At 39.2% G+C, this 25,652-nt stretch overlaps 1 protein-coding gene across 1 annotated transcript in view; it reads left to right on the top strand.

Moving 5' to 3' along the window:
• The window catches only part of SIM2 (SIM bHLH transcription factor 2), a 57,891-nt gene that overhangs the window by 21,946 nt on the left and 10,293 nt on the right, over window positions 1–25,652 (top strand). Inside the window, exons 5-8 of the mRNA XM_074903651.1 lie at window positions 12,372–12,457; window positions 14,644–14,843; window positions 18,894–19,000; window positions 24,595–24,742. Of these exons, the coding sequence (XP_074759752.1) occupies window positions 12,372–12,457; window positions 14,644–14,843; window positions 18,894–19,000; window positions 24,595–24,742 (541 nt within the window). The remainder of the gene's footprint in view (window positions 1–12,371; window positions 12,458–14,643; window positions 14,844–18,893; window positions 19,001–24,594; window positions 24,743–25,652) is intronic.

The following is a 25,652-nucleotide window of genomic DNA, read 5'->3' on the forward strand; positions in this document are numbered from 1 at the left end:
TCTGAAAGACCAAACAACATGAGAAAGGTAGAAGCCCTGCAGCTGTTGAGCTCTAGAAAACTTATTTGCATGAGTTCTATTTCTCAGGGAAATGCAAATTATTGCTCACTGTATAAAATCAGACATAGTGTGGATTTCTTTATATCATGCTCACTGTCACATTGTTTTTCTGCAGATATCTCAGGCTAATACTCAAAAAGTGATATATTAGTTTAAAAGGCATAAGCCTTCTTAAATTATAATTTTAAAATGTTTTTCAGTTTGTCTTGGACTTCCTAATGTTTCAGGTACAACAAGGCAGATCTTCAAACATAGAGGGTAGACACTTAGGTTTTTTAAAAGATGATGAAAATTCTTGAATAATCACATGCTTCCAGGAGCTGTGACTTCATAGCAGTATTAAATGTAATAAAATTTGGGAAAATAGATGTTGGCGAATTAGTTGTTTTGCCATCACTCTTTAGATAAGCCCAATGTGGTATTACAGCAAGTTATGGTAAGGAAAGCTTTTGGGGCAGGAAACTGGAAGGCAACAACAGTGAGAAGCATTTAAATGTCATAAAGGACAAACATCCTGTTTTGTTGTGAAGCTGTGGCAAAAAAGGGTCATGGAAAATCCTTGTTCATGTAAGCAGGGGAATGGGGAACAGGAGTAGCAAAGATGAATAATTGTATTCTTTATACAGCATTAGTGAAACGGACACAGTTTTTTTCTGTATAATCCTGTTGTCCACTTAAAAAAAAAAAAAAAGGCAAATGGCAGAAAGTACAGAAGAGAGCCATGAAAATGATTGAAGGACTGGAAAGACTTACAGTGAGAGATGAAAGAACACCATCTGTCTGGTTTATCAAAAAGAAGATTGGGAGGTGACTTGATTACTGTGTGGACATACTTCCAAGGGAAGAAAACACCAGGAACTAAAAGGACTATTTTAGAAGAAAAAAACATATCAAGGACCAATGTCTGTGAAGTGAAACCACAAAAGCTCAAATTAGAATAATGCATACATTTAGAACTAGGAGTTTGATTAACCACAGGAACAAAACACTGAGGGAAGCCGTGGTTTCTTCCTCTTTTGAAGTCTTCAGATCAAGGCTGTATGCCTTTATAGGAGATACGCTTTAGGCAAACAGAAGTTACTGAGCTCAGCACAGGAGTAACTGTCTGAAGTTTAATGAACTGCAATGTGCAGGTTACACCTAAGATCTATTGCTCTTTTCTGGCCTTTAAAGTCTACAAGCTATGACTCAATGAAAGCCATAAGCCCCATGATCTGTGGAGGCTTTGGAGAATTTCAGCTTTAACTTACAAAGTCTTTAAGATGCCCTTTTACTTGCATGAATAGCACTGAAAATGTAAAGCAATATGTACTGATCCTTTGCTATGACAGAAGCCAACAGCTGGACTCTCTTTCTGAGGGTAGGTGGGGTAGGCAGAAAGAATAATCTCTCTCACATACACTTGAAAGTAGGGTATGCCTCAGTGAATCACCTCACATGACTCTTTAGGCCAATTTTGCATCAGTTGTAACAAAATTAATCCATTATACTGGGATTAATCCATTACTGGTGTGGGTTAGCAGAAAAGGGAAAAAAAAAAGAAAAATTAGAATAATTTGATATCTTTTTAAATGATTTGTACTGGCTGTGCTCAGATCTCATATGTCTTCACTGGCCCTTCATACCTTTCCAAATATTGCTTAATGTATTTTTAGTCTGCAGCATTTTAGTGTGTTCTGGCTTAGTTTTATACATGTGAAGCCTTACACCTCAGTTTTACACCCCCTGTACCACCTCTATCTGTTGCATAGGCTGATACCAGGATTCCTGGGCCTCCATCCTAAAATATGCAGTACTTAACTAACAGGAATATGGGAACTGTTACATCGTGTAGGGCTCAGAATCTCATTCTTAGGATGTAGAGAAGTGGTTTTGATGCATGCTGTCTTTCCTTGAGCACATATAGCTCTCACAGCTTTAGTTTTTCTTCAAGTAGTGGAACTAATAAATTGCATCCATTGGATGAGATTCTCTTTCTGGGGCAGAAGGCAGTCACCCAGCAGGGTGGCTGGGCTCCAAAATGTGAGGATGGTGAGATAACAGTAGTTTCGGAATCCTGGAAGACAGCAAGGTTGTGTTTATGGCTGACTGTAGAGATTCAGTGCTTGCTTCATAGCTCCCTTGCTTAGTGCAGGAGACCTAGTAGGTTGTGGCTGTGGTGCTGTGCAAAATTCTGCCTAGCCAGTGATAGCTCCAGAACTTCATGGAGACATGTAAGGAGTTTGTCCCTTTCCTCACCTCACATATAGCATAAAACTAAATGTCTGTCAGGCTAGTAAGTCTAAGCTGCTACACCTCAGTGGCAAAGCATTTTGGTACTAGCCTGATGGGTGGTACATGCTGCAGAGGTTTGTGAAGTGCCTGTTACAAAGTCCAGAGGTGATAAGCATTTTGAATGTGTCTGAAATAACGGCTGGCTTTCAGGGACTGAATGTTGAGGACTGCAGCAGGATTATTGACTACACTCAGCTCCCCCTAGCACACTCTGTAGAGGAAAGAACACATGGACACAAGCTGGGTTGCACATGCTATGATAAATCGGGACCTTAAACCCTCAAATGATGTTGCTGTCAAAACTGTGTCTGTACCAACCATTTCTGCAGAAGTTTTCTTTTACAGTTAGCAGCATAGAGTGGTAGGCCTGTAGCAGGATGGTAACATAATACTAAACCACCCAGAGGTTTTGGGTAAATGCTTTACCTCCTGATCCATGTCTGTAAGAATAAAGAAAGAAATTTTTGTGTGAAATATCAGAGTAGTGCAAGCTGGGTATGACTAGTCCATCTGTCATCATTGCAGCTGAACACAAGCAAGCCAGCAAGCTAAATAAGAGATACTTGCACCGCAAATTAACTGAGATGAGCAATTAAGCAGTACTGAGAGGGATTCAGCATTGTGTACTGCTCTTCCATGTGTGTATTTGGAGTCAGACATTGTGTGTCTTTTATTGTTTTTATATGCTTTTTCTGGGATTTTAATCTCTTAAAACATCTACAGCTTCCTAACTTTTGAGGATTTGCACACCAAGGCATGGTGCACTAAAAGCAGTTTATTACCATTTCTCAGAGCAGACAGAGGGAAAAAGGAATCCTGTAGATACTGTAGACATTCCAGTTGCCTGTTAATGACTGGATAATTCCTATATGATTAGTTACAAGCCTAATGTAAGTTACCCAAGGAATGTGGAACACATTGTGTCAGGCTTTCTCCACTCTGGTTGATGTTTTAAGGTCACCATTTTAGTAAGCTAAGAAGTAAATGCCAGTGCATACTTTTCATTTCAAGGAAGAACATCTTCCCTACATACATTTCGTTCAATATTAAAAGAAGGGAATAGAAAATTGTACATCTGTAAAGATCCTTTCCACACTAAGTTTTAAAGAAATTTTTCTACCAATACATATGAAAAAGACAAATGCTGATAGGAATTTTTGTTTTAATTGATTTAAAACTGTTTTCTAGGAGAACTGTTATTGAAAGATAATGGTTTAACACGATGATTCTGTTATCACTGTTTTTTAGTGTTACTTTAAACTTGAGAAACCTAGAAAATATTATTATTTTGGATGTTCAAAAGTGGAAAAGAGGGCAGACTGCTGGCACCCCATTAAAAATCTTTTTTCATTGGTAATTAACAGTAAAATATACCAAAGAGAGTGTCTCAGACTGCAAAAGCTATTATTTTCCTTTCTGCCTAGTGCCCTTTTGAGTTTCTTTTCTAAGAAAAGTTTGGAAGTATCACTTACAGGAGCAAAGGAAAATTTGGGCAAATGCTAGCAAACAGATGAGTTCGGATGACAGGAATGATAATAGAGACAAGGTACCCTCTGCAGCACCGACGGAGTTCTGAATACGGTTAGGACACAAAACAAACTGTCCAAATGGGGTGGAAATTTGGGCAGCTTGTACAAGCTTGGAACTCCAGGGCAGAAGCTAACAACAGAACTGATTGCTTTCCTACCACAGCAAGAGCATTATCAGGGCAAACCAAGGCAGCCCACGAATTTCAGTTTTCAACTTAGTTTGTGCATAGGAACATGTTTTGTCTTTATATAATCTGCAATTTTGCCATGTAAGGCCCCTTTTCACACTGGCCCTGTTGGTCAGTCCTGGATTCCCAGCTTCAGGGACTACCTTAAAACTGTGTGTGCTATTGTGCAAGCATCTATTTTGTATGTGCCCGACAGTCTTTTACCTCTTTTTTTGTTCTAGAAGTTGGTGTCACCCTCATTCAGAATTAAGGTATAGAAGTTGTAGCATTCTCCCTCCTGTGTCTCACAAAAACTATATCCTTGCTATGCTCACAAGAGACTAGCCAAGATACTCACATGCTTTTCTAGCCAGCAATGTGCTATGTGGGACCCAGATGCTTTGCAGATTACACAAGAATAAGAGTAGAACATGTGCGACTTTATAGTATAGAGGGGGTAAGATGAAAATAACCAACTGAAAGGGCAAAAATATGCAGAGTGTTTGGGGGATGGGCAGTAAAGTGTTATCCAGACATGAACTTGTGGTATCTGTGTTTCCACCCTGTAAAACAGTCCAGCAGGGACATGGAGCGCAGCTTATCACACGTGCGTGCCTTGTCTCCAGAGGAGTGTGCTAGCTTGAGGCAGGCACGTGTCTCTGCACAAGTTGGACAGGAGGGAAGGTAGAAGCAGGTGACCACATGCCCAGTGCTTTGGCCTAAATGTGCCCTTTGAGAATAGTTTTCATCTCCTACACTACAGATGAAATTTGACATTGCACCCAAGCTGCCATGCAGAGCGAACATGAATCATTAGATGTGTCAAGAGCTCCCAATTTTAATGCTGCTTCATATCTTTTGTAGTGACAGATGAGATGTACATTCTTAAAACTGTACATGATGCAGAAGTGTGCAGTTTGCTTGCTGATGTATGTGAATTTACAAGGTGATTCTGCAACAAAACCATGCCACATTTTGCTAATGTCAAAATCTGGGAGCTTTGGGAAAGATCTATAGAATAGTAGCTTTTACCTTAGAGAAAATAAAGGCATGAGGGGTAAAGCTGTGGAAAAGACTATGATGATCTTTTTTCTCAGTCCACTGTGCAAGCAGCATGCAAACCACAGAATTTTCTGACTGTTTCCTTTCAAAGGAGATGAAAGATGGAGTGGAAAGCGAAGATGGATTTCATAGTTGCACCCCCAGGGATGGACAATTCTGGCTTCCATAAAGCTAACCATAATTTCACAGAAATGCTTGGAGAATCCTCTTTGGCAGTCATGTGCAATATGAGTGAACGAATGCACAAATTCTTTATCCAAAATAGCAAGACTCATTTTCTTTGCCATGACATTTATTCTGTTTGTGAAAGTAAGAAAATACAAATCTGTAAAATGTAAACAGGCTATTTTATCCTTGGCTAGTGCTTGCAGATAAATTGTACTGATTGATACATTAAGCTAAGAAAAGGGATTAACAGAGAAGGCATACTTGGTAGAAATGGTACTCAGTGCTGAGAGAAAGAAATATATCTCCTGTATGTCCATCGACAGCAACGATTTCCTATGTTCTCATCCACAGGTTGCTGTGTTTCAGCTCTGTGAGGATGTTAACATACAGATAAGGTTGGGCTGTAATTTGAATGAAGCCATTTACTCTCTGTGTCAGTTACAGCTTTTACTGAATCTGCTCAACTCCATTGTAGCGGTGATTCAGGGAGGGAGCCTCTGTATGATGATCAGGCAATATAGTAATATATTAGTAGAACAGAAAAACTTCTCTGAATCTGATAAAGGGAAACATGGAGTTTGGCTAAAAAATAGACAGTGATGCATTTGAAATGGACATCTTGGACATGGATATGGATTCTGACTTGCAGAGCCTCCTCCTATAAAACTCAGTATAAATGATATCTCAATTTTGTGAAAAGAACTGCTAGTAGACATACTGAAAAAGTCAAGATCTCATAACCTCAGTTACACCCTTCCAAAGAAAAGGAGCAGAAAAGATAAAGAAATCTTCTGAAAGTATATAAACTTTTTAATCAAAAGTAGTACTTTACTTGCATCAGTTTTCATTTCCAACTATTACCAATCACCTAGTCAGGGAAATATGGAAAATTTGAATTCCAGGATAAAAACAGAATCTTATGGGTCATTCTTAAAAAGATTTTAATAAAAGTTTGTGGAGAGTGGGGAGAGGTTAATCACTTTCAAATGTTAAACACTGATACAGGGCAAACAAAATCAGAAATTTACAATCATAAGAAAATCCAAGTTAGAATAAATATTGGAAGTGGCTGGAATAGAAGAATAGATCTGCAATTGTGTTGCACATAACTGGATAAAGAAAAACACTATACTAAAAATGGGAGATAAACATTTAGAAAGTACCCTAAAGATCTGCTTTTCATCTCTAATTCCTGTAGCAGATAAACACAGCATCATTAAGTTCTGGGAAATGTTAAAAGCTGTGCTAAGATGGTTGGTGTGCTTTTCAGGAAGCTATCATCAGAGTCTTCCAAGATACTTAGCAATTAGAAGTGGGGTGGAGGTTCTTTCTAGCTATAGCAGCTATTAAGACATTTTCATGACTCATCTTCTGAAAAAAAGCTTGAACAGAACAATGTACAAACTGAAAATTATTCCACTCACTTATGAAAAGAAGGATCAGTTTGCCAATTATTTTAACACATTCATGTAAAGAGGGAAAATAGATGCTGACATAGAAAGTAAAGGGGAAGATGGGAAAAGCAAACCTATGCTGCAATACTTATACCCATAAAGGAAAACTGCGTTAAAACCCTTCATAACGATACACAGCTGTTTGTCAGAATTACAGATGTCTACGGCAAATGCTAGAAGGTGCACATTACAGACAAATTTCTTCATATGTGGTGGGCTTGCTGCAATAGTAGGTATTTGAAAGAAATGGTGCTGAGTAAGAGATACAACAACAGTGAAATTTAGCATGAGTTGCAGCAAAATTTGCCATCTCCATGTCGTGACTGCTCTTTTGAAACCTCAAGTGGCTGGGAGAGGAGTGGCTGGAGAGCAGCCCTACAGGGATCTGGGGGTACCGGTTGATGCTGAGTATGGCCCTGGCAGCCAAGAGGGCAAACCACACACTGGGGTGCGTCAAACACAGTATAACCAGCTGGTCAAAAGAGGTGATTATTCCACTGCATTCTGCACTGATGCGGCCTCACCTGGAGTACTGTGTGCAGGTCTGGGCCCCACAACTTAAGAAGGATGTGAAGGTGCTTGCATGCATCCAGAGGAGCACAACAAAGCTGGTGAGGGGGCTGGAAGGCATGTCCTGTGGGGAGTGGTTAAGGACTTTGGGCTTGTCTAGTTTTGAGAAAAGAAGGCTGAGGGGTGGCCTCATTGCTCTCTACAGCTTCCCGAGGAGGGGAAGTAGAGAGGGAGGTACTGATCTCTTCTACCTGGGATCCATTGACAGGACACATGGGAATGGCTCAAAGATGCACCAGGGGACATTCAGACTCGACATTAGGAAGCATTTCTTTACCAAGAGGGTGTTTGCGCCCTGGAACAGGCCTCCTAGAGAGGTGGTTGATGCCCCTAGCCTGTCAGTGTTTAAGAGGCATTTGGACAAGGCCCTTAACAACATGCATTAACCTTTGGTCAGCCCTGAATTGGTCAGGCAGTTGGACTAGAAGGTCATTGTATCTCCCTTCCAACTCTTCTCTTCTCTTCTCTTCTCTTCTCTTCTCTTCTCTTCTCTTCTCTTCTCTTCTCTTCTCTTCTCTTCTCTTCTCTTCTCTTCTCTTCTCGCTGTAGTCAGTGGGGCAATTTAATATATAATACCTCCTACAGTGACAAATGTGAGTTTATACATGAGATTATTTAACTCCAATCTAAAATATCCCTAATAGCATACCGTGTGAAGATACAGTTGTCTCAGTTCCAGGTGTTGTGAAGGTGCAGTTGGGAAGTACAGTTTACTGTGGGAGACATTGCTATGCTTAGTGAAATCTCCTTTGTTTCTTGAAGTCCTAAAAATGTTGTTTTGTAAATACATAAAGTTACATACACACAAACACATGCAGAGTACAAACACAGAGACTGCAGTGCTGTAATAGTGTTCTTTTAATCATTATCACTAATAATAATATAAAGTACTCCTCATGCAGCGAAATGGTATTTCTGTTGTTAGAGATAAAAACATCTTCACACTGGATCTGCTTTTATTTCTTAATCTCCCTTTTCATAAAAGAAAAAAAAAAACCACAAAACCACAGCTGAGCAAGTTATCAATATCCATAGGGTTTGAATGGATTACTTTTTCTTCTGTGATGCACATGGAAGACAAAAACCAACAAAGATTGTTATTAATAGTTGTGTGTGTGTGTATTAACACAGCTGGTACATCTCTCTAAGACTTTCTAGTCTACTCAGTAACATTTTGTTTCTCATCCTTCATCAACTGATGTCTGCAACCTGTTGGTTTAATATTTCTTTCTATAACAAATAGATGTAGTTTATAAGATTTTTAACATTTTCTTAACCCTTAAAGGAAAGTTGTCGACATCACTTACAGTGATGCATTTATATAGTTAACATTTCAGAATAATTAAATACAGTGGTTAAACTTTGGTATTTGGGATGGGATGAATATTCTCTAATAATTAAGAAGGCTATTTTCCTTCAGTGTTGTTTATATTCTGGTTCAGTCATAACATTCTACTATTGATTATTCTCTCAAGTTTCATATATATGTGCTTAACGCAGCATTCTCTCAGCTTTAAGAACTGGTAACACTCGATTGGTTTCCTCTCTGATTCAAACTTCTTTTACTTTCTTGATAGTCTAAGATTCTTTCTGGTATTTATATGTGCTGTGGTACATGTGTGCTTGAAAGAATAATAATGATATAAATAATTACATCACTAAGTCTAGATGTTTTATGTTGCTATATTTTTGCAGTTTTTCAGAACTTAATTGTGATTGATTCATTAAATCATTCAACTCTTAAGAATAATTTGTTACATACACCTCTTAACTTAAGGCTGGAGTGTTTATTTTACATTTACTGTTTTTCTGTCTTCCCTAATTTGAGACTTTTGCCACATCCCTAGACATCTCCAGTCATTCTGCTTTTACAGCAGGTGCTGACTAGTTATGTTACAGGCTTTTTCTTGCTTTATAACAGACCTTTCATGCCTACTATATCCTCACAATTTTGTGATTAACCTCTGCAGCAGGACAGGCCATTTGTAATCACTTTTCTCCCAGCTCATCTGATTTCTCCTACTGGAATATTCAGCATCTCTCTCTTTGCTTGCTAAACCTTTAAGTATCTCGTTTACTTTCTGCATTCTCTTAATCAAAGTACACCATCTTAATTGCATCAGGTACACCCTGGATGTGATATTTTAAGTTTTGCATTATATTGATGGATGTATTAACATCCAGCAGGATACCAGGGCTCTTTGTTTCCCAATCAGCTTTACAATTACAAATTTACTTGAGTTCTTTTTGGCTTTGCTACCCCCTTCTGCTACTTTCAAGGGACTGGGGAGTCACACTGGCAAAGGTATCAGTTAATATGAATACTAACTCACACTGTTCACAGTCTTGCACATCCAGGTTCTTTATGTGAGGGTTTTGGTTTTACTGTTCCTTTATATTTTGCAGTCTCTTGATCCAGACTGGAGAGGGTTTTATTCCCAGTAGGCATGCACAAACACACATATGTAAACAGAGACCACTGACGACAGATCAACACAGACAGAAGAACACAATCCTGCAAACAAGATGCCAGATGCCATGCAGCACCTGCACATTATTCACTGGGCACTTCGACACAACCATCAGCCTTAACCTGCCATTCAACAATCCCAGCTGGCTGGTTAAAAATGCTGTGGCACTCTGCATCCACCTGTACTGAGGACATGCTGCATTACTAAATAGCTGTGTTAACAGTTGTTATGGCCACAGACCATGCAGGAATGGTCAGGCTCTCCTTTTCTCCTTTATAGACACATTCTGCTTTTCTGCCCCCAATATGGCAACTCTCACAGCGACACTGGGCTCCCCCACAAACACAACCAATCACTCTTAATACACACAGGAGGAGGAATGCTTATCATCATGTGTACACCACTTTGGCCTCTTCAGGTAAAAAGGCAGTATGCTGCTCAGGGCCCAGATTCTGGCTGGCCACATGGACCATCTCTCCTTTGCTTACTTAAGGCATCTTACTATGTGCTAGCTCAAGCCTCAAAAATGGAAGCTCCCAGAGGAGTCCCCAGTTACCTCATGGGTAACTCTTCTCTTTTTAGATTGCAGGCACGAGATATAACCGATTTAAGAGACAAGTGTTTGTTAGTTCAGCAACACACTACTAAAAACTGAATAATTCAGTGATCGATAATTAATAAACACATCATTATTAAATTACAGTTATATAATTTTGTACTTGATTACACACAACAACAAAGCTACAAGGTCTGGTGTTCCAGGGTAGATGAATTACAGTCTACAATTGTGAAATCAGGGAGACAAGATCTCTTGTTAAATAATGAAATAATTACCAATTTTAAATAATGAAGGAAAAATGTTATCTTACAGTCTGGGTACTAATCTAGTTTTATAGACACCTGACGACCACACTGTACATCATAACCTATTCTGGTAAAGTAGTGAAGTTAGAGCTGAGTGTTTCTGTAGCAATGTGCTAGTCTGTAGAAACATTTCCAAATGAAACGGCAAATAGAAGGCTAATGAATAAGGTGCCTGGAAGGAGCTTCTTACTGAAAAAGACTCTTTTAGGTCTTGTGGCAGGACATTTGAGAAGTTTGAGGCATTACTTCCAATTTCACTATTCATCTCTTTTTACAGAAGAATGTAAGTCATTAAAATTGCTAGCAACTCAGTCCATGGCCGATGATGGTCTTCGTCCCCTCATTACTCTGTGTTAATTACTTTTCTCCCTTGGCACCCTTGAAGGGATAAAGTCACCTTTATTTTGTGTGCATGGGACTGCAGCAGAGAGCAAGCTCTAGTGTTAGGTCACACAGAAAATCTATATTGAAGCCATGAATTGCACCGATGTTCCCAACTCCTAGATCCATTCTTTACTCATGAGGTCATGCTTCAGCAATAGTAATCTGTGCTGTATGGCTTCCTCCCATCAAATTGTATACATTTGTATTTAAAACTCTATAGTAGATGTGCCAGTTCATTTAAGTGCCTGTTTTCCCCCATACGGATCTAATTTGCATTAGGAGGATAAATGGAAAATTCAAATACCCATGAAGGCTGATACTAGTTGAGATGCACTACATATTGCATTTCTTTTCCCTCCACACTAAATCCTTTTTCTGTAGTTATATCTTCAGGCTTTTAAAATTAGAACTTAATATAGAGAGTTTATTGGTTTCCAGGTAGTGGTCTGAGGCTCAAACCACTGCAGGTGTGTGGCTAAGAGGTGTTAATGGGGTAATGGATGCACAAAAATCAGGACACAACTCAACAGTTAAAGAAAGACTCCAGTGGAATACAGTGGGCTTCAGATCAAACTCTGTGGGGCATTAGGAGATAATACACATTGCAACAAGTCTGAAAACCCCTCTGCTTCCCTCATTTTCCTATTTACAGATGTACCAAATGAGTTTTCTTTTCTTAATATAGTTGTGTTCTGCCGAATGGCAACTTTTAGTAAAAAAAATCAAAACTATTAACGATGTCTGAACTGTTGTTGAGAACAATTAACATTAAAGAGAATAGTAGCTTATTCTTAGCAGAAAACATGTGTACCTGGGCAATATTTAACTTTAAAACATTTCTGGAGGTTATCCATAAAGGTATTTGTTTAAAAAACATCTACCAAGCTGGTTTTGGAAGTCAGTGAAACAGGTAATAATATTGCATATGGAGGTCAGTTCACTAGTCTGGGTATGACTAGCTATGTACACTCAAATTATTACAAAACCTATGAAATTTCTTGTTTCTCATTCTGCTGTTATTTTGGAGAGTACCTTCATTTACTTACATGCCAAAGGAGGTGTTTCCTTCCCTTTGCCAGTATGGGCTGGTACCTAGCTGTTCAGAAACAAGGTGACTGCCTTGTGAAGAGTGGCAAAAAAAGGAATTTGGAGACCTAGTCATGCTAACTTGTCCAACTTTCACAGGGAAACCTAACAGGAAGGTGACATTAATCTTGAGGCCAGAGACTGAATGGGAAAGTAGAATGGCTGGCTTCTATTGCTGCCTAAGGCTGAGACATAAAATCATTTGTCAAATCATGAGAGGCAATGCTATGGGCAGTTTTGAAATCTTCAGTATTAAATAAGCAGTGTGATTTATGCTTTCAGAATATGAAATTGAGAGATCATTCTTCTTGAGAATGAAGTGTGTCCTAGCCAAGAGGAATGCAGGATTGACATGCAGTGGCTACAAGGTAACGTACATAAACTTTCCCCTCACTCCAAGTGTTCAACAAGTGACAAGTTTAGTTCTATAGGTTTTTTTACATATGTATAGCTGAAAACAAAGTCTGTGGTGGAAAGAATCTGAACAGATGCAAAAAAAATGTCACTATTGATTGCAAATTACCTTAATAATGCAAGTCTAAACTCTCTCTCAGTGAGTTGGAGTTTGCTTTGTGGCGTAGTCCTACATCCTGATCTTCCAGATTAGGGCACTGGTTGGAGCACACCCAAGGAGGTGCAAGGAAAGTGCACAGCCAGGTCTTACTCCCCTGTGGAAATGGAAGCAGGTGAGGCGGGGACCCAGACACAGGAACCTGGAAGTCTTCCCGCATTCCTCTGCTGCAGTGTTACTGTGCTCCAGCTGAGCAGATACCCAGTTGCACAATTCACCTTATTGGCCTGACTAGAATTACCTCAACATTAATGAGACCATAATGTTACCCTAAACAAACACTAATATCAGCTCAGGTTTGAATTGTACTAAACCACCAGGTTTGTTTATAAATCTTATCACTTGTATTAATTTTCTATTACATGAAATCAGAAGCCACAACAAATGCTGAGATTCTATAATAACACCTGCAATTCAGGCAGTTCCTATTTTCAGCTTTACAGTTTGCATTTGCTGCTCTTTGAGCTACACAGTATAATTCTATCACTTAAGCATCGAGAAGGGTACTTTACATACAGTCTGGTGAGGATGCATTCTGTTTGAGTCATTCAAAACCAAAAAGAAAAGCATACAAGAGAAGCAGAGCTCTTTTAAGGAATGTGTTCAAGGTCTAGATAGCTATCTGTCTATTTACACTGTGATCTACCTGGTTAGACTGATAATTCTTCATTACATGGACCCTTGTTTGCTCAGCTGCTTCCCAAAGCTGAATCTGAAATCAGGTAAAAGAGTAGAGCTTGCAGTGGTGGTATCTCTGTATGGTTTTTATTTTCACCATTTATGACTCCTAATCAGAGGGATCACTTTCTTTCTTCTTTTGCTCACTATTAAAAGTTTATGCAGTGAAACATTTAAGAATGCATTCATCTAGATTGATGCTGGCCTAAATTCCCTTTCTTTGTACTTAGAGTCAGCACTTAATTTTGAAAATATCACTTGAGTAGCTGAAGCATAGAAAAAACTCCTGAATCAAACAGTACAGAAATTAGTAGGATCTGCTGATAGATCTTAAATAAGTTTTGCTTAATTCCGTACTTTTGATAAACACACTAACCACATGGTGATTGAAGAGGGGGAAGGAAGGCTATACAGGAGGAGCCTATTTATAGGTGACTGTTTAGTAGGTTGTCCAGGAGTACTAAATACAGTGGAAATTATTTTCTTTCCATTGGACGCAGTTAAAAGTCAAACAGAACCAGAAATTAAGCTGAAGACTGTATAGTATGCCTGCTGTTTGGACTAGAAATTTGGTTAGGAGCACAAATTATTTCTAAACACCAGCACTACATTAAATAAATCTTATGTCATGGAAAAGTCCCTAGGTTACAATTTTCCCCCCTCTTTAGCTGATATTGTGAACTTTTACAGTCTAACACTGAAGTTACCACCCCCGTCATTAGGGATTGTATCTGGAGATTTAAGAATCTGGTCTCAAGGCCCTGGGCTTGGTCACATGTCAAATGAATGCCATCTGAACTTGACTGGAGAACTTAAAACTAATTTCTAGTGAATTTACATATACAGCAGTTAATCTTTATAAATATAATGCATTAATTTAAATTGTCTTTCATCAGAATAATAACTCATTAAAATGCAAATGTTTATATATACCTCTGTGTGTATGTGAGACAGTCATTTAAAAAAGCATCTTCCAGATTTTTTGACAAATGAATAGGAATTCTGGCTGTGTCTAAAAGATATCTATATTAAAGAGAGTTTAAAGTATTAACTAGAAAGCACTTTAGATTGTCCCAAAGAGCGTGTGCTTTAATAATGAATTAATTGTGTTGGCAGTAAACACAAAAACTGCATTTTAATCTCTATTTATAAATTATCTGCACTTCTGAACCCTTAACAGACTATGCAATATTTAAGTATTGTAAGGGTGTATTGCTTTATAATCTCACTGAAACTGGGCAGTCAGCTGACTTGCAGCCTCTTCTGTTGCCATCAGATATTGAATGTGTTTTCTTTTCATGCCAGGTGATCCATTGCAGTGGCTACTTGAAGATACGGCAGTATATGCTAGATATGTCTTTGTATGATTCCTGTTACCAAATCGTTGGACTGGTGGCTGTAGGTCAATCTTTACCTCCCAGTGCAATCACTGAGATCAAACTTCACAGTAACATGTTTATGTTCAGAGCAAGTTTGGACTTAAAATTAATATTCTTAGATTCCAGGTAAGCAGCTATTTCACTTCTAGCATAAAATGTTTTCAAAGTCAAGTGGTATCATAAGCTACAGTGGTTTCCAAACAGATCAATATATCCATGAAAAAACAAACATTCCAAAATAAATCTGGAACACAAAGACCATGTGAGTCTTCAGAGCCCTTCAGGTAGCTGGATAGATCATACTTTGTCTTTAAAGACAACATATAAGAGCCTGCGCAATTTAACCTATAGTTACCTACAGCTTCAGAGAGTCAACTAAAGCCTTCTTGTAATAGGCAGATGAGCAGTAATACATTTTTACCTTAAAGGACATAAATTTTAACATACAAAGCTAGTGAAAGGAATAAGGATGTACCACCATCCACAATTTAAAAAAAAACACAGGTGAAACACTGAGGTCAAATGACTTGCTGGGATCATCCAGAAATCTTTTTACAGAGTAGTAAGAAAACAGTCACATCCCACTCACATGAGGGAGACAAGTGACTCAGATTCGCAAAGCCCCAATGGAGCAAACAACAAGTCTCCAAGTCCATTTTTTGATTACCCACCATGTACTAATGGAACACAGGATAATTGGCTAAGTATGTATCAAGTTGTGGCAAGCAACTTGCTTTCTCAGGCCGTTTTTCTTAGTTTCTCGCAGGCCTGGTTTCTCGTCTCTCACACAAAGTCTTCTGCATTTTCGTGTAATGCGTTAACAGTGAAACCAACCCTACTAATGGGGTAGTTAGAATGAAAACTAATTCAACAGGCTACTACATGAAAACACAGCTTTCTTAAACAAGACTTGGGAGAATGGCTGTTGCTGGGGAAAGAGAACCCTGCCTCCACTCTCAGACAATACAGCTCACATACCAGCCACGAGGAGCACAAAACCAGAACCAAAGTAGTTGTGAAATGATTTCATTCCTCTCTTTTTGAAACATGGTATTTTTTGGTATACAATGATACTTTGTACAGTGCAGTTCAAGATACCTTGAGGGGAAAAGCCCAATTCCCAGACTGTATAACAGATTTGCCTATTGACAAGATGATCATTCCTCAAAATTTCCTGCATGTGGAGCAGTCTGTCATATACTCTCTCATTTCCCTGGCATGCTGGATTTGCAAGAAGCAGAAATTATATTCATGTGTAACAGCAAAAAAAGAGTTTGTATCCAAGACAGCAGGAAAGTTTTGCATGGCAGGTCAACCATGCAAGAACATGCTCTTTCTCCATGCTAAGTCAGTGAGATAGTGGGCCATCGGCTGCTAAAATACAAAGACCTAGCTGTTTGCTGTTTCTGGATGATTTTTTTTTTTTTTTTTTTTTTTTTTTTTTTTGGCATGCTTTACTTAATGTAACAGCTACAAAGAAGCACAAGGGGTTCAGCAACATGTCTTTGCATGTGGAAAAAAAGGAAATGATGTGCCTAAAAGGAACTGCCAGGAGACATAAATGTCTTCAGCGGAGACAATATAACCAGAGGTGTTGACAGGAGCACAGATAGAACCAGTACTTGCATAGCTGTGTTTACCAAAGAGCAGATGGGTGTCATCCACACACAGGACAATCAGCAGTATTAAGCACTACCAAAACCCTCTGCTCTCCCAGCTGAGCAAACCAAATAACATTTGCTCAGAGCAGTGACATATTAGGGATAAGGCAAAACTGTTTTCAGGGTGCTTCTGGTACAAGAAAAAGGGTTGCTAGGTCTTCGGAGGTAACAGTCTCTGCAGACAGGCAAGTATTAAAGCCATAGGAAGGAGCAGTTAAATAAGCCTTTCTGGACACGATACAATGTAAAATATGAGAGTTTGTTTATCAAGATCACTGGAAAAAGGAGACAGTTACTTCCCTCCAAAGTAATCTGCTGCTTCTGGTTTTCATGCTGCATCCTATTTATTCATTGCTACAAGGTTTCCAAAGACTTTAGAGAACTCTAGAGGGCAGAATTGATCATTGGGGCAAACTCTTCCCTTCTGTGTGTCCTGTCACACTCAAAGAACAATCTTTTGAGACCGGGCTCCCTACAGTGGCTTATTGAGGGGTTGGTTTGTGTTAAGTCAAGCAGCTCAGTTTATTTCCAGAATCAAACTTTTCAAAAGTTTGGGTGTCCTCGTAACTGTTAATGATGTTTTTTCAGCCCATGGGAAGACCAGCTTCAAAGTGAGGCTTCGCCTCTAGAAAAATTAACACCTGGCTTAGGTTTGCAGCATTTTGTCTGGTTTTGGATTAGATGTTTCTGTACTTGCCAAGTGAGCAGGATGAAACTGCCACCCTTGTTTTAATTGCACTGAAGTCAGAAGGAGCACTGAAACCTGAACAGGACCTTTCACCAGTATTTCACCATGCTGATAGGCCTAAGGGAGAATTTGAGCCCCTAGAATTGTAAGCCAGGAGGGATAGTGCACACTGCAGAGGAGAAACACAAGCATATATTCACATATTCTCCTGCAGAAAGACAGCATGTGTGCTCACTCCACATTGGCAGTCCCTGACTGAGGCAAAGGTGTGCCAGAGTTTCCCAGATGAAGCATAGCTAGGGGAGGAATGCATGTATTTGTCCTGTATTTATAATAAATCAGACTGTGAAACATCTTTTTTTTTCTTTTTTTTTTTTTTTCTCTGATTTCCTTCAGAAGAATCCCACCCTCCAAAGCCCAAAGCTCTCTCTCAAGTAGAATGTAAAGTCCCCAGTCTCTGTGGGGTCCTTGTGATTGCTCAACATTAGGGTAAGAGTAAAGAAGATGCATAATAGTTACAAAAGAAAAATTATATGCAACCCTCAATGAAACATGTTGCTGGACACCCCGGTATTCTACATATCTACATTCTGTGGATACTACTGTGTTACTCTCTAATACAGTGTATCTTCATTACTGTTTAAGTTCAGACCGGAAGCATCCTTTTGAAGGGTCCTGACTGTCCCCACTCAATGCACTGCAGTTCATGTCATGATTCTTTCTGGATGAATCTAAAATCTTAAGCATGATTCTTTCTGGATGAATCTAAACTGGAAGACAAACTCCAAGAGCACGTCTAAGGCATTCCAACTATTACAAAGCTTTCAGTCCACAGGCCTCAACTAGAGTTAGTCCCAAGTAAACGTCCTGAAAATAAAATATGCAGATGCATCTCCCGCTGCAGAAGTAGATCCTCAGCAGTAACACTTTCACTCTACGGGTTGCCTGCTAATGGACTGTTTTGCTTATTAATGTAGACATGCCTTTGTATGGTACCTCTGTTCTGCCTTTTTAGGTGAAGAAAGTCCAGGACAGCATAAAACACCCCCAGCAACACTAGGTAAACAAGCCATATTATGGCTGAGTTGCACAATGTACTTTAAGGAATTTTGTTCTCAAGCAACAGTGCTAAATAAACAAAAGTCCATTTTGAACCATGAAGTTTGACTCTTCAGGTCTGACCCAGTGTAAGTCTGACCAGTGTAGACTGGTTCTTTAACATTTGCAGAGATACTGCTCTTTCAAATTTGTTCCATTATTCTGCTTCTCATCATGTGAGGACGTTTTTCTGAAGTCTAGCTTCAGTCTTCCTTTTCTTAGCTTGTGACCTTCCTAGCTCCTTGTCTTTCCACATTCTCAGCTGGAATAAGCTCCTGCTTACTTCTTCTGTTAGGCGTTAGCCTGAATTTAATTATAGATCATGATCACAGCTTCCATGGACTGACATACATGCTACACTTGTATGTTTGCAAAAGCAAATGAAAAAGTGTCAGCAATCCACAAGAGTAGTTTTATTGTTTCATGAATGGCTCCTCAACTGAATCTTTGTGCAAAGGATCGTGCATGGCAGTGGCAAAAGCCCAAAGTGGAAATAAGTAAAAGAACCCTTTTTCCTGCCTGTGTGTGAAGCTGGCCAGGGAATAGCCGCACCTTGCTTTGGCTGGGTTGAGAGGGTTTATTTTCTTATAAAGATGAGGATTCTGTTTCCAAAACTAACATTTTGTCCTGCAGGTTTTAGCACCTGATTTATTGGCACAATCAAATGTTAGGTTAATGAAACTGAATATTCCTAGAGATTTTGCTTATTATGGAATCTTCCTTTTCCAGGGTGACTGAATTAACTGGATATGAGCCCCAAGATCTGATAGAAAAAACCCTCTACCACCATGTTCATGGCTGTGATGTGTTCCATTTACGATATGCTCATCATCTGTGTAAGTAAAAAGAATGCTAGACTGAAATTTATTAAGTTGAGTGAGAAGTTTTGCAGACAACAGGCACTGTGCTGGAAAGTAGAGAAAGCTTTCCAAATCTTGACTGGAGCTAGATTTTCAAAAGTGCTCAGCTATCACTTAAGGAAACCATTAGTTCTGCAAATAAGCTAGATACTCAATATGCTGTAGTTCTGAAAAAAAAAAAAAAAAAAAAAAAAATCATCTGGCCACTTTTATCATTCTATTTAAAGGATTTAGGCTCTTTCAAAAATTTGGACTTGAATCTGGGTGGTGAACTCATGAAGGAAACAACCAAAAGAGTGAGTGATGAGAGGGGAAAACCTGAACTTTACTAGCCTCTGTTGTTAAAAGAAAAATTATGCAACAGCTCCCCATTCCTCTGAAATATGTTAGTAATAATCATCCCATGTTTGAAGTGAATGCAAACCAAAAAAATCCTTACATGGATGTTCATTAGTAGGATGTGGATGAGGTTTGGAGAATGGAGTGTCAGGAAAAAAAAATTACACATTTAATAATTCCCCATCTGCCAACAGAGACACTAATCATATCTTCAAACATCTGGATTTGGGAAGTAGTTCATTCAGTAGCACATTAATTTGAGAAGCAAATTGCGGGAATAGCTGAACTCTGGATTTGGCTCAGTCTGCCGCAGCCCATACGATGCAAAGATGACATCCAAAAACCAATGTCGGTGGATTTTTTTTCCAGATTGCCCTTGTGGGCTGAAAGCAGCCAGAGTCAAATCCTTCTCTTAGGCTTCCTGAAGGAGAAAATAGTCAGTTCTTCACCTTAATGTGTGCTGTTCATAAGGCCCTGGAATATAAAGGAGGATGCACTTGTACTTGGCAAGTCAGTGTTGAAATTCCAAGTGCCGAATTCTGTTGATGGCAGTGTGTGCTACACCTGGGAAAGCAGAAACTGATCTTTACAGCAAGTTCATATTTACCAAACTCTGGGTCATTGTAAACTAAAATCTAGAATGACCAGGGTACATGGTAATGTTCTGTTGGGGTCATCCTCTTTGTAGTGTTAACATCTGGATGTGACTGTTGACTTGTAGAAAACATCACTCATTATTTTCACAAGACTATTTGAAATATCTGTGTCAGCCAGTATAGAGATGATTCCATTATACCCACAATCAACTCTGGAAAACAGTTTTGCATTTTAGAGCAGAATGATGGGTAATTCTGTATGCAAGGTAGAAGACTTGTACTTTGGCTGCTAGTTTGAATTCTGTGTATGACTGGAGTTTAAAATAGAGACACATCACGTTTATTGAATTAACACACACCCCCCCCCCCCCACCTCCTCCCACAAGGAAAAAAAACCCTCAACCAAACAGAATAACTAAAAGCTGTTCTCTAGATACTGCATCTGAACGACAAAGATAAATTATTATAAAGTTTAAAAACAGAAAAAAAAAAACAAACCAAGACATATGCACAGAAATTGGTAAAAGTCTCAAAGCAAATAAATGCCAAGAAGCAAAAAACATTGGCTAATGCTTGGTCAATGGTGGGAATGGTGCAGAATCACAATCAGAATACCAAGTAACAGGAATTATTAAAACAGATGTAAAGTGTACAAACTTCCTCTGGGGAGCACTGTTATAACTCCCCCACCATCCATCAGTAAACGTCTTAGGAACATGAACAGTAAAAGGTTGGCAAGTGTTAAACAGCATTCTATAATGCAATTTGATGATTAAGTGTCATCTGATGAAGAAATGTGGAGAGAAATGTCTTACACCTAATAAGGGTATTAAGAAAAAAGAAAAAAAAAAAAAAAAAGCAATCCTAAACTAGGATAACAAATTGCTTTTTCAAAGAGGAAAATAAATAGTTCCCAAATTGAAGACCTAAAGCAACTGAACTTTACGTTAGGCAGCACAGAGAACAAAACAAAGGAAACAGTGAGGAGAGCAAGTTAGAAGGGTCATAACAAGAACATCAGACTATGAGGAAAATGTAGATGTGAATATTTGCCTAAGGTGTGCTGGCAGCAAACAGTGTTTCCTGTTTTAAACATTTGATTAGCTTCCAGCTATATGAAAAAGCTTTGGCTTTTGAACTAGTGTTATTTATTTCTGTAGCACCATCAATATACACAGTGTTTGCTCTGCAACTGGGGAAATATGGCCACACAAATAATGAGTCCCTGCTTAAGGATTTTGCATTCTAAAAGATGGGATAGAGAAGCTGTTCCAGTATAGACAAAGTATTTTTCTGGCCTCAGAGAAGCCACTGCATTTGTACCATAGTCTCTCTGCAAGGAGGATTTTGTGCATCCCACATGTTCTAACATCAGTGCTCTTCCAACATAAACTTTTACAAGGGCCACATCTCTGTGCCTTGGCAAGGCAAGCCCCAGTCCCAACTGATGTCATCACCAAACTCTTCTGCCGCTTCCTGGAAGTCAACCTATGTATTTATAGAACCTATCTTATAGCAGAGCACAGTTTACACTGTCCATGGCACTGAGTCTACTTTTGCTCACCCAGCAATCAAACCTTCCAGCAGAGCTGCACTGTTTTTTTAAGAGGGCAAAAGAACTGTAGACTCTGCTAGGGCACCATTCACTGACCACACCGCTCGAGGGCTGGACCGATGACATGCCAGGTTGGGTGCACCATGGAAGCTAAACCAGTAACTGCTGCAGCTGAGGAACCAAGAAGTCCATTTCTCTTGGTATCCTTAAGTGCAGGCTAGGAACTCCCAGCCACATGCTGTGAGCCTGCTGGAGCCTTTCAAAATAGCCATCTGTGACAGACCAGAAGGACCAGCCCAGACAGCCCAGTGCCTTTTTCAGCTTGCCTGCTAAACCAGGAGGGAACCACAACAGCGGAACACCCAGTTACAAATGGCACATCTAAGAGCCAAGGCTAAAGCCACTGAATCCTCCCCGTTTGATTGCAGCAGAGGCCACCAAGAAGTTTGAGCCTGCACAGATTGTCTTGGTAATGGATTTACCTCACTCCCATTTCTGAGGTTTCCCAATCAGCATCAAACAGGGTAATTTAACACAGAACCAAATGGAAACTGACCTCATTTACTGTATCGGAAGTGCAGCAACTGTCCCCTAGCCAAGGTCAGACTTCCCCCAGATTGCTAAAAATGCAGGAGACATGGAGTCCTCCACCATCCCAGGAGAAATACTGGTTTATCCATATAATTAGGAAGGAAAGTTGAACACTACAGTCCTCAGTGGTTTTCACATCTTTTAAAATACTGACCTAACTGGAGAGCTAAAACAGGGATTTCAAAAAAATCAGTGAGAGAGAAAGTCACAACTAGTCCAAAAGCACCCGGAAGAACTTTGTTATAGCTAGAGATCCATTACAGCATTAATTTATTTTTTGGAAGACGAAGTAGTAAGGCATTCTGAGTTCAGGGAAAACCTGACCATTAAACTAGCATGAAGATTTAGCTCTGAAAAGCCTAGACCACATTACAAAAAATATCTGTTAGATGATCTAGGCCAAAATGTAAGCATAATTTCCTAGAACTGGGCCATTTGGATTATAGAACACCACAAAACACAGTGATTCCGTGGCATATAGCTGATTGTTAACAAATATTTTTAGAACAGATTTATTTGGCATTGTTATACTGAATCTTTGAGTAACAGCTACAAGACTTTTACCTTAGAGCAATATATTGCCCTTAAAGAGTACACGTGCCTTTATATTTTGTAGGTGTGTTTACACACTTACACACATATTTATGATTTTCTTAAACATCTGTATACATGCACACCTCCACCCCATAGACTATTACATATAGAAATGTAGGTGTGATAAAGGACACCAGTAAGCATGAGGCAATAACCTGCTATCTAAGAGAGACTTCAAACCTAAATAGCAGTGACTTGGTGTCAGCGAGGATGGGCTTTTGAATGTCCTACAAGATCTTGTTATTTATCTTGTTGCTTTCTGAACAAATGGATACCATATCCTGCAATGGAAAGAGAACTGACACTTCCAGAAAGAATGTCTATAGCCATTTTGTAAGAGCCTGATTTTCTTAGGGAGATTAAGTGGGTTTGAAGAAAAGTTGAAATATGCTGTGACATGGGCAGATGGATAGGCAGGTAAGAAGTCCAGAGAGATGACCTATAAGCTACAGGCTTAAAGGACCTTTTAGCAAGAACAAAAACTTGCTCTTCTGTCAGTCTTACACTGGGCTATTCACAGTGTTCACATTATTGCAGTCTATGATTACTATTGAAATTATAAACGCCTGCTTCCTCAAGTAACAACTGAAGGAAAAAAAAAGCCAACCCCAGTGATGACTGATAGCCATATAGTTAATTACCAAACAGTAAACAATCCCCCAAAGATTATGTGCTCTTTAGTTCCCAATTTAATATTGCATGCCCTCCCTGTCAGAAAAATCTGCCATGAACACTAATTATAAGGCCATATATTTTCATCTCAGGAGGTCATTTGCTTTATTAGAGTTGGCTGAAAGAGAAAGTTGTTGTTTGATTTCATGATTATGTATCTGCTTCTCCACCAAGCATGTACAATGAGAGAACAAAATTACAGTGAGCTTTGCTACCAAGTTCAGTCTAGTACTAGCCCTATATTTGCAAGCAGTAATTCCATTTCTTAATCATGTATTATATGAAGGAATTGCTGCTATTGGTTACTCTTTTTTTGGACACAGTTTGTGTAGCAAACTCAGTTCCTTATTTCCTGATTTAAAAAAAAAAACCAACAAAACAAACAAACTGATTGAACAGAAGAGTAAGAAGATGGAGTTTCCTAGGGGAATACTCCAGGATTACACAGGAGAAGAACCACCTTTGAAGGCTGGCCATTATCTTCTAGTGAATCATTAGATAAATGCCTGGCACTGAACCAGAAATATTTGTGGCTAGATTAAATATTTAGAGATTCTGCACACCTCCCATTATAGCATAGCCTTATGCCAAAACATCTTTGCTCACAGAGAATCCAAACTGATGTACAGAGGATTACATTTCCAGTGAAATCTATGAGATAACGGATTCACCTCTCTGTTCCTATTTGTGTGCTTAAGAACCAAACAGCATTTTAATTTTACCTTTTTAAATCAACCTTCAAAATGTAGAGTTTACAGAGGAAAAAGCATCATAGCATAAAATACATTGCGAAATACGCAATAATCCGTCAAGATATGAATGACTAAAGTGCTTCCGAATATATTGGAAAAGTTCAAGCTAGTTGTGTCCTCTTCAAAGTATTTTTGATGCCTCAAACTTTTATTTTTCAGTTAGAAGATTAGAAACGGTAAGTTCTTTTGCAGAGTGTAAGCATAAGAGAGCAGGGTGAACTGGAAAAGAAGGAAGACAAACCTTAATAGTTTGCAACATACTATTTGTAAACAGTAACGTGACCTTGTGAAATGATGTAAAGGGGCAGGACAGATACCTTTTCAGGTGAGCTATTTAAAGTTTGGTGGGAGGAGGAGGAGGTCTAAGGGAGGGGAAGAAGGGTGAAAAGTCCCTTCCTTGCAAACAAATCTCTCCAGGAAGTGGTCACAAGTCCAGGTGATGTGAAATGCTTTTTAAAATTGTATTTACAGTGTTGGTGAAAGGCCAAGTCACAACCAAGTACTATCGATTACTGTCCAAGCATGGAGGCTGGGTTTGGGTACAGAGCTACGCTACTATTGTGCATAACAGCCGTTCATCACGGCCTCACTGCATAGTGAGTGTCAATTATGTCCTTACGTAAGTCAAAATACTTTGTACCATTACGTGTTATCAGCAATAGATTCATTTTGTGTGTTATCAGTAGTTGATTCGTTACTAATTAAATCCTTTAAGTTTGCTTTAGCTATGTCTTTTCAGTATTGTTCTGTGCTTGCATGTTACAGCCACTTTTCTTATATCCTCCCTCTTTCAGTCACATTGAGCTAAAAAGAGCTGCTATTCCTGATGATTACCTTGTACACCATGTGTTTGAATGTAATACCACTGGCAGGCATTTGTGTTAGTCCTGGACCCCAGTCCTGTAATTGGCATCAGAACTGTGCTGGGGCTGCCCAGACACAGTGAAAGCTACTGCTACCCAGCAGAGGTCACAGTGTCAGTTTGGGAGACAGGGACATGGTAGGAAGCAGGACTCTTCAGGGACAGGTGAATCACCGAGGATTCCCTCACTTGTCTTGGGCTGCATGGATACTGAGGGAAAAACTACACTCTCACAATGGCAAGTAGCTCCCCCTGAGCTGGTGAACATACAGTGGTTTTGACCTGCAGTTTATGAATTCTAGTTCAAAGTCATGAAGGTGTTGCAAAATTCCTATCTTCATCTAAAGCTGAGAGAGACAGAAATCTATATTGAGTAAGAGGGATAAGTGATAGTGAAAAAGACCATGACTGAAAAGACTATCTGTGAGGGAAAAGGAAAAAAAAGAGATAGTGAGCATCCCTTGTGTTAAATAGTGTAAAAAAGCAGGGACTTACATGCTCTTTTCTTTGGTCGAAACTGGTCCATTTCCTATCTGGTTTGAAAGTAAAATGTGTTTGCATGACGTGTGTGGTAGGATTGTGTGTGTTTGCATATTACAATGTTGTGATACCTGCCTTCAGGGAGTTAAAGTGTATGAGTTGAGAAACCACAGGGTGTTTCTTTAAA

The sequence above is a fragment of the Athene noctua genome, chromosome 1 (assembly GCF_965140245.1).
Source record: "Athene noctua chromosome 1, bAthNoc1.hap1.1, whole genome shotgun sequence".
NCBI lineage: Eukaryota > Metazoa > Chordata > Aves > Strigiformes > Strigidae > Athene > Athene noctua.